The 10,568-nt window shown below is 38.5% G+C and overlaps 1 protein-coding gene across 1 annotated transcript in view; it reads left to right on the top strand.

Moving 5' to 3' along the window:
• LOC106872068 (aromatic-L-amino-acid decarboxylase) overlaps window positions 1-10,568 on the top strand; it is a 69,793-nt gene that overhangs the window by 52,546 nt on the left and 6,679 nt on the right. Inside the window, exons 8-11 of the mRNA XM_014918920.2 lie at window positions 1,463-1,495; window positions 2,636-2,797; window positions 6,237-6,304; window positions 8,763-8,833. Of these exons, the coding sequence (XP_014774406.1) occupies window positions 1,463-1,495; window positions 2,636-2,797; window positions 6,237-6,304; window positions 8,763-8,833 (334 nt within the window). The remainder of the gene's footprint in view (window positions 1-1,462; window positions 1,496-2,635; window positions 2,798-6,236; window positions 6,305-8,762; window positions 8,834-10,568) is intronic.

The following is a 10,568-nucleotide window of genomic DNA, read 5'->3' as shown; positions in this document are numbered from 1 at the left end:
CTCTCTCTCTCTCTCTCTCTCTCTCTCTCTCTCCCTCTTATTCCTTTTAGTTGAAGAGCGTAGGCTCGAAACGTAAAAGACTTTTTCATTTTCCCGAGCGTCAACCTTAACTATCAGTGACCCAACGGGTCACGGGCAGTCTAGCATGTGTGTGTGTGTGTGTGTGTGTACACGTCTAGCTGTTGATTTATCTTTCTCCCCTATATTTCTACATTTAATTTTTGATTTAAATTTAGTTGGGAGATTGCTCCCATTAGGTCGACGTCAATCCAAGTTTAATTTTCTCACTTTCAGACTCTTTTACAACTGTTTAATATCCTCTCATATTAAAAATAATCTCGTCCCGGTCTACTCTCTCACATCATTTTTATACTTATAATACATATTGATATATAACATAATTATAATAGAATAAGAGATGAAAGTAGAATAAAATAAAAGAATCAAACGCTGACAGGACGTTGCAAGGCATTGAATCATTTATAGTATATTTGTACGAAGATGGTACAAAATTATATAATTTAGCAGAAAATCCAAAGAATCCAGAGTATAAAAATTCAGTGTAATTCCTCACAGACGGAAACAAATACTGGAAATACATATGATAAAGTTGTTTCAACCAAGATCAATAAGTAAGATCCAAGGGATCAGCATCAAAATCCTCGCAAGAGACTGGAAAGTACTGATAGTTCTTTACAGCTGTTTCTATGGTAAGGTGTTCATTAGAAGCAGTTATGTACATTGTGCCAAGATATACGTAAGATAGATTGGTGCAAGTTTCTGTTTAAGAATCAGTACCTGCATAATTTATGCGAAATGACCAGCCCCATGTATGAGGGTTTGAGGAGAGGAGACCCCCTTCGGGGATTGCACCTAGAAAGTTACCCTCCGAGGCACAAATTCGGGCAAGGTTTGTTTATGGAAGACCAGCAGTCGCCCATGCATAACAGCCTCCCCTCTCCACACCACTGATGTAATCCAAGGGAAAGGCAAAAAGGGGCCAATACAGCTTGGCACCAGTGACGTCGCAACTCATTACTACAGCTGAGTGAACTGGAGCAACGTGAAATAAAGTGTCTTGCTCAAGAACACAACACACAGCCCGGTCCGGGAATCGAACTCACGACCTCACGATCCAGCCACTGAGCCATGCGCCTTCATGAGGGTTTTGTGATTATATAATTCATTGTATGCGTCATATTGTATCAATTGTTATCATGTTTAGAAGACAGTTATCATTTATATATACACCATAACTGTGTATCTGATGTATGTGTGTTTATGTGTATTTATGTGTGTATATGTGCGTTTTGTCTATGTGTGTGTATCTGTTCTTGTGCTTGTTTCTTTTATATGTATGCATATTTATGTATACCACACACACACACACACACACACACACATACTCACACACACAAATACGTATATATACTAACCAAATGTCTCTGTGTCATTCTTGCAGGAAGACCGAAAACTAGGTTTAATACCATTCTTCGTGAGTAAATCTTTTCTTTGGAATGCTTCTGCTATTTTATCACACGACACGCATGGGAGGGCATAACCGAGTAGTTAAAAAATTGCTTTGCGACTGCAGGGTTCTGGGATCGATTCCAATACGCGTCACTTTGGACAAATTTCTTCTATCACTGCTTCGAGTCAACCTAAGTCATGTGAGTGAAGTTTAGTGAGCGAGATCTGTGCTGAAACTACCGGAAAAATCTGGCTGCAAAAAACTGCATAAAGAGTTTTAAAAATAAGTAAGGATAATAATAATAATAAAATGCAAAATGATAACTCAAGTGAAAACCCTATGGAGGCTATGTAACAGGTACAATGTTACGAGGAGGTAAAACATGATCAAAAGATTTTTAAAAAGTGGGGGAAGTTGAGGGCACAGACAGAAAATCAAAAGGGACAACAAATTAAGTTTAAACACTGAAGAAAAAAAAACAATTTTATTATATAGATGGGAAAATAAAGGGAAAGTAAATGAAAAATATTAAAGTAAAAATAAAATAAAAATTATACATATATACTTGCATTCATACAGACAGACAGACAGACATATACAGTGCAAATCTGAAAAGCTGAAATAAGTTTAAGCATTACAAAGCTTTACTGTGTGCTGAGCTAAAATGTAAACACATTTTTTCTGTGCTATTTTTTCTTCTTAGAATCGACAATTCATTTGAGCAGCAGCTACAATAATTCCTTCAGCAGGATGGTAGGTTCAAGACCAGTCATTTTTCTCTTGCTATGAAAATAGGGATTTGTGACAGCTGTTCCAACGTAATGATGCAGTAGCAGAATAATATAAGAAATAATGTGTTCGAGTTTGCTCTGTTGCAAATATTCTGACCAAATATCGGTTTTGAGGATAAACTTCCTCCCAAAAGTTACGAAGTCTCTAAAAATAGGACCAAGCCTAAAAAATAGGACCAGTCTCTGATATAAAAATGATTTGGGACCATCAAGAAGATCTTTCGTTAAACTACCTCACCCTTCCCTCTCTTCTACTCGCTTCTCTTTTCCTCCTCCCCTCACCTCAACCCTCCTCTCTTCGCTTTCTCACTCGTCTCTTTCTCCCCTCTTCTTTTCCCTCCCCTTCTCACCAATGTTTCTTTGTTTCCTGTAGGTATGTGCCACTCTCGGTACAACAGCAGTGTGCTCCTTTGATGCACTTAATGAAATTGCAGAAGTATGCAACAGAGAACGACTATGGCTTCATGTGGATGGTGCATATGCAGGTAATGCCATGATATGTCCTGAGTTCCAGCATTTACTTTCTGGCATTGAGGTAAGACAGATCTATAAATACTTTCGGTGTGTGTAATTTTTTTAATCTGTCTTGTCTGTTGGAGTATTCTTTCTTGGCTAAGACGAGGCAGACTGAGACAATGTACTTAGTTGTTTTAAGCTGCGAGCTGGCAGAATCGTTAGCGTGTGGCACAAAATCCTTAGTAGCGTTTCTTCCTGCTCTTTAGTTCTGGGTACAAATCCCACCGAGGCCAACTTTGCCATTCATCCCTTTGGAGTCAATAAAACGAATACCAATCAAATACTGGGATCGATATAATCGATTAGTCCCTCCTCTCAAAAAATGCCGACTTACAACGGACCGCCCTCCTGTTTAGATGGAATGTTGTGATTTCAGTCGCTTATATATCATGGAGACCGGACAACCAGCCATTATGAGTTCTAGGATGTAAAGAACACACACACACACACACACACACACACATACATACATACATACACGCATATATACATACATATATATAATAGACTCTCCTGTCGAAGACGACGTATGAGCGTTCAGATCTTGCCGAGCGACCTGCACAAATGATTTGTTTCTAGAGATCAAATGTGCGCGGTGTGTCACGTATTAGGTGTCGAAGTGATCGCAGCAATGTGAAATGAATTATTTTGCTCAAGAAAACAACGCACCACCCGGTCTAGGAATTGAAAACACGATCTCGCGATCGTAAATGCAACTCCCTAACCACTAGGCCATGCACCTCACACACACATATGCATACACATGCACACACACATATATATGTATACATACAAATATATATATATATATATATTATATATATATATTATGTATACTTATATATATTATATTATTATATATATCATATATATCATATTATATATATATTTTATATATATATAATATGATATATATATATATATAATATTAGAGGGAAAAGGACAACAAAAACCAAGGCAGCACGAGTATCTCAAATCATTTAGAATATTTAATTTGAAGACCTACAGCTGTTTCTGTGATATTCCAAGTGATAGGCTAGCATGTCCGTACACTGGGTATTACATCATCAGAGACAAGGTGAGTATGTATGAAAGTTTTAGACAAGGAAATTCACAGTTTATAAAGAATAAAATAGTAAATAGAAGCATAACAATAGATAGAATACATACAGGAGAATAAAGTTCATACAGGAGAATAAAGTTCATTGCAGAGGGTTTTGGAGGTTGGTCCGTACTTCTGTGAAGGTATTGGCCCTTAGGTATAATCCCAGGTAAATCCAGGATGCATTCATGTTGAAGGAATAAATTGAGTGGTTAGCTTGTTTGAAAAAGTCCACGTGCGTATACAGAGTGAGAAAGACAGATATTTTGATAGACAGACATGGGTTGTGAGCGAGTGAGGAGAAAGAGAAAAGAAAGGAATGAGAAAGAATGGATGAGAGCGAAAGTAAAATAAAATGAAATCGAAAATCAACATCAAAAATAAAAATAACGATAAAGATAAGATACCAGTTTTATTCTTCGTAAGGATCGGTTCGGAGTGAGAGGTCATGTGTTAAGGTTTTGATAAAATGATTAAAATAGGTTATGTGTGGTCAAAAAGAATAGTTAGTTCAGTGGTCAGTAGGGACAGCTAAAAATAGAAGCCTAGCTTAAGTGGGTATATATAGAATTTAAAAAATACAATTAAATGGATAAAGGATGCAAATTAAAGAATTAGAAATTTAATTAAAAGTTAAGAATTACAAAGTTTATAGATTCAACATTTTTTTAATTAAAAAATTTAAAATTTAAAAAAAAGTTATTGCAGCTAGCTAGCTTTTAAGATACTTATGTTCATAGAGAGGGGGAAAAAAGAACGTACGTATATTGTAACGACCGTGGATGCATACGGGCAAGTGTTTTGTATGTTGATTTTGCTTGCATCTGGACCTATGGAAGAATCTAAAGGTGCAATAGAATTTATGTTTACATGTAGAGAATGCTTCGTGTTGTTTACATATATATATAAACGACGTCGTCCAAAACAACTGTCACGTATCAAATTTCGGTGCTGTTTTTCATTTGCATTTTCAAGTTCTTTCAATTATATTTTGATGCTGCTGACATATTTGATGTCGCCTTTTACAGTTTTGGTTCCAGGCAAATTTATAAAACAAACCTTTGTTATAGTAGTTTAGCTCCAACTCGATTCTGATCTATTAGATCCCTAATCAAAGTTACTGTAACTTACCTGTCCATTATTCAAATATAGTGTATCTGGGGCTACATTATCTAATGTGTCCTCTTTTGTTCTAGTTATTATTTAGCCCCAAGTCACACATAGTCGAGCATAACTAGAATCAAAGGCATTCCAGTCATAAACCATCACGTTTTGTCTTTTATTCAGGTGTAATGTGTCTAGAACGACATTATTCGATATGTCCAATGTGTCCTTTCAATCTAAAAACGATTATGCGTAGTTTGAGAGAATGTGGCTGCTATTTCCAGTATGTCTAGTAACCATATAATGACTTCGTTGTTGACTGCAAACCTTGCCTGGCAGTAGCGGTTAGATTATGCATAAATATGAGGTGTAATAATACCGAAACATGTCTAGAGTTGTCACTGCACAACTAAAGATTAGATTCACCTCTTAAGGTTGCCAGGTGGCTTGAATTAAGTAACCTATCAACAATCTTAAATATTTGTTGAAAAATTTCATTGGTTAAATTTATTCCCTAAATATGGGAGATATGCTTACGGCGACCAGGTCACGTGTTCGAAGGGGTCTTGTTTCGTTAAACGGATCATTAAGTTAATGTGATCATCTAACAAAGTCATGTTTTTCAGGAAATCTTGTCTGGTTAAACGAACCATTCCTCAAGTCAGATCTCTAACCTTTCGATAATTCCCATGTCTTCTACCTCATTACGCCATTGAGATAATACTGAAGAAACTATTTTCCAGCTTGTATAGCCATCCTTTTTCTGGAGCCGTTTCTTCTCAGTATTCCATATATAAAACAATGAACAATGCCTCGTTATACTGGACAGTTATATGCACTACCCACTCGTTCGTAGAGTTTAGATATAAGAAATCACTATAAAGAGACGTGGGCGTCCTCCGATGGAGTTATGCAGTATGAGGTAACTGGAACATAACTCTGGTGTAAATTCTAGTAAACCTGGGGCGATGTTGAAACTAAGCCAGATAAGTCATTCTACAAAAAGATGTAGAGAAGACAGGTCTTTAATATGAATAACGTTTGAAACATGAGCAGATGTAATAATTAGTAAAGTCTCACCCAGATGTAAATCTCCGTTTAACAGATATAACATTTGTAACCTTAACAAACTTCCAGAAAGAATCCTGAAGGTGTCATTAATTCTATATTGCTGTCTAGCTTCCAAAATATTCATGACTTTAACGTGCAACGACCATTTGAAACTAATATAAACATTTCGCTTTTATTACAGTTTGCTCACTCTATCAATTTTAACCCGAACAAATGGATGTTGGTCAACTTTGACTGCTCCCTCTTGTGGTAAGAACAATTTTTCAATATCCGGTTACACAGATACATTGGCTTGATTCTTCATTTTGCAGAGCTGGTCGATAAAATTATATTATTAGATCAGGCACCGAGTCAAAGAAAGAGTAGAGCGCAAAAGACGTATTAAAATGAGTTAAATGTTAAACGTCTATTAGTGACCGATTGGATAAACGTGGAAATGGAGGTGTTGCCATATTTGAATAAATCCAATGAACAAACAAGGGAGCCTCTGCATGGTCGCTCGACCTACTAGAAATAGCTTCTATCTTTCCCCCATCTCATCCCTCGCTGTCTTAAAAAAAAAACACGAATGGTGTAGTCTCAGATACACTGAAAGGAGGTAAACAGGATGGCCATGGTTGAAGCGCTTCTGATAATATATCCGTTCGATCTAGGTTGACTTGCGACAACTACACTGAAAACCTACGAGAAAAATTAGCCAAATCTCTCTCAAGTCACATCCTATCACTTTAAAATAAAGATAGTAGGCAATATTTTTGCTGGTTAAGGCAGCGAGCTGGCAGAAACATTAGGACGCCGGGTGAAATGCTTAGCGGTATTTCGTCTGCCGTTACGTTCTGAGTTCAAATTCTGCCGAGGTAGATTTTGCCAATGATCCTTTTGGGGTCGATAAATTAAGTACCAGTTGCGTACTGGGGATCGATTTAATCGACTGGCCCCCCTTCCCCAAAATTTCGGGCCTTGTGCCTAGAGTAGAAAAGAAAATTTTTGCTGGCTTGTTTTGAACTCGTTAGGTCTTGTGGAGACGATGATGGTGTTTATGGCTTTCGCAGTAACCCCCCCCCCCGCTCACCCCGACCCTGGTGAACTCGATGCCGTTAATGTTCCACTTAACCTATACAAATCTACTCCTGCAGGAACAATGGAGCAGGGAGAATATTCCGGAGGAATGATGCTCTAGGGAAGAAGGATTGACCGTAGTTAGTTTGGGACAATATGATAAGAGGAGGGGAGAAAAGTGGATAGGGAGTACATAAGTGAAGGGGGAACAGAAGCTATTGTAGTAACGGCAGATAGAAAGAGGAGACAGTGTGTCTGTGGACCAGAAGCAGGAACAAGTCTGTGAGGGATTTTATGTCAATCAGTTGAGTGGATGAAGTCTAGGTTGTATGTGTGCAGCAGCCGCAGTAATATCAGCAACAGTACTGTTCTGGGATGATATCAATGCTTCATTGTGATTTCAACTGAGCTTAATTGAGAGTTGCAGTGAGATGACGTATTTCCTGGCCCTGGTCCCAGTTATTCTAAAGATAAACTTTCACCAGAAAAGAGCCTCGGTGACGGCTGTAAGTGTTGCTCATGTTTAAGGATTGATAAAGTGTGATCATGTTTGCTTGATATAAGGTCGCGTTGTTTTTGTTGTCTTTTTTTTTTCTCTCTATTGAAAAAAGAGACAAATTTGGCATGGCTCCAGTGAAAGATATTTTCATGGTCTCCGTTCATGAAATCAGTGCAGATTTGTTGTGTCTCGCTTGTATGTGGATGAGGCATAGTTGTGGAAGGTGGGGAAGAAATGAAGGCTCATGCCATCTACATACATAAAAGTGTGCGTTAGTACTCTAGCAAATATTGCGTTGTTGTGTGAAGGCCATCCTGTTTGGGGAGTAAGTTTCTTATTTCTTTACTGCCCACAAGGGGCTACACACAGAGGGGACAAACAAGGACAGACAAACGGAAAGGGGTAAGTTTCTCCAGGCGTCGTTGGCCCTTTTTGTCTAAACTGTTGCAGCGCTGCTATGACGTGAACCCCCTGGGGAACTTGGGACATTGTGTTTTTGTTGTGTGTCGGAGAATGCGGAGGAATATGTCTAAAAGGGTAGTTTCAGGCACTTACCTACCTGTTTCTGATTGGTCAACAGCGAAACACGTGAACTGCCAAGCAATGTGAATCTGAGATGAAATAAGAATAGAATTAAGGCTGACCCTAAATAATAATAATAGTATCTGCTTCTATCGGACGTTATATAGAACAGATCTGGAGATATCGAGCAAATCTCTCCTCTATGAAGTCGCTCGACCATTAAGAAACTACACCTTCCCTCTCACAAAATAATACATATTACCTTATGTAGACTGGGGTGCCTAAAATTATGCCTAAAATATAAGGTTAAGATGATTATGGTTGGAATGTCTTTGCATATAAGTCTGCTGAATCGAGTTAAAACAACTGTAGCACCATGTAACCTGAGAATTAATTCCATTCCTGAATTTATGGTTATATCAGCACTAAAATCAGCTGAACTTTTATTATATAATGTAATCCTAGCGGCGTAGTTACGGTTGAAATGCCTTTCATTGCAGTTCTGCCCGATCAGAGTTGACCTGGGGTTAAGCAACAACAATGAAAACAAACAACTATTCCTATTTTTTATTATACATCAGAAACTCTGTAACCCTTGACTGTTTCTGACTGTTTGTTCTGTTTTAGGGTGAAAGACAGCCAGCTGTTGTCAGAGGCCTTGACTGTTGACCCACTCTATCTACAACATCCACACGGAGGTAAATATTTCTACTCTTTATTCTGTATACTTATACAACCAGACAACCAAAGAGCCGAACTGCTTGAAATAGCAGCCATTTTCTTAACTCACACCCTACTGCCCTAAAAGACAGACAAACACACACACTAGATAATGTGATCCTAGATTCGCTTTTTTTTCCTTTCTTTTTTTTTTAGCTAGGTCTGGTGGAAGAGGCAATGCTTATGGCCCTCCCTCACAATCTTTCCAAAACTACTGAGATTGATTCCGTTAACGTTCTGTTACAAGTCGATGGCTACTAGGTTGACAGGAAGAGAGAGGGGATTCCAGATGGTCAACATCTTGCGGAATCAGGACCGCGTAGGCGTTAGTTTGGGGTATGCAGGTTTGGATACTACAATGTTTAAGAGAGCTTGAGAGACAAATAAGTCGGGATTCCTTGTGTGGAAGACGTATGAGACCAGCCAGCTCCGTCCGAACCACAGAGGACCATTATTGAATGAATAGCGGTAGAAAAGGTAGAGAAAAGAGATATCACATCACTGGGTCAAAGGTTAAAGTATGTCTGTCACTTTAATCTAATCCGTCACGTGGTTTTTATTGCAATACTTTTAAGGAAATGTGTGTGTTCGTGTTTGTGAGGGTGTGGGGCGGGTGTATGTGTGTGTATGTGTGTGTGTGCGTGTGTGTGTCAACAGCTATAGACACACAAACATCCATATATGAAAGCAGTCCGCTGTAGGTCAGGCCTAAACCTTTTAGTGGAGCAGTAACCGTTGGCGTCAGCCCTTCAGATGCAGTTTTAATTATTAGGTATTTTCAATGACCGTGAGACTAAGCATTTGGAGCGAACGGAGGGCGGGAGAGCAGGGGTTCTGGGTACATATTGCTTAGGTTTATTAAGGAGATGAGGTGAGCTGATGTCTTCATATGAGCAGTACTAATGTTTGGCGGTGGAGCTGCCATGAAAGGATACAAGATTATTCTATTAATGGCTATTTGCAAGGTATCTGACCATCATAAAATCGGTGATGATTTGGTGAGAGGTATCTAAGCTGCATGTAGATGAAGTTTGGTTGAGAAGTTAAAAGAATTAGGGGTCAGTACCATCTGCATAGTAGTGGACGTTGTTAAGTATGATGGCAAATAGATTGTTGATATGCAGGAGGAAGAGGGTGGGGACAGAACCAAACACTCATTCATTTCCCTATCATACACGCACACGCACACACACACACACACATATATACACACACACACATATATATACTACTATTTTTACTACTACTACTACTACTACTACTACTACTACTAAAACTGTGATTACTTGCGTTCTTGTCTGTAATTGAATACACCCGAACCAGCGCATAATTGGAAAATGCTCTGAAAGTAAGGTGTCCCTGAAACGTGAATTCAAACGGAATAAAACAAGTTTCGCATAAACCGGACCATGGATTGCCGAGATACACGGGTTTTTTGGGGTTTGTTTCCACAAATTTAAGCAGTGAAACCTGGAGTTATTTCCCTTTACTGCGAACACCTTTAATAGCCAAACCGGCACATAATAGGGAGATACTCTGAAAGTAAGGTTCCATTGGAATGTGAATACAAACGGAATGAAACAAGTTTCGCGTAAATCGGACCACGGGTTCCCGAGATACGCGGTTTTTTCGGGTACCTTGAACTATTGGTGATCCAACGGTTCACGGATAGTCTAGTCTAGTATATATATATATATATATATATATATATAT

Source organism: Octopus bimaculoides, chromosome 6 (genome assembly GCF_001194135.2).
Source record: "Octopus bimaculoides isolate UCB-OBI-ISO-001 chromosome 6, ASM119413v2, whole genome shotgun sequence".
In the NCBI taxonomy this organism is placed as follows: Eukaryota; Metazoa; Mollusca; class Cephalopoda; order Octopoda; family Octopodidae; genus Octopus; species Octopus bimaculoides.
The sequence above is the reverse complement of the archived record's forward strand: the minus strand, read 5'-3'. Positions and strand labels throughout refer to the sequence as shown.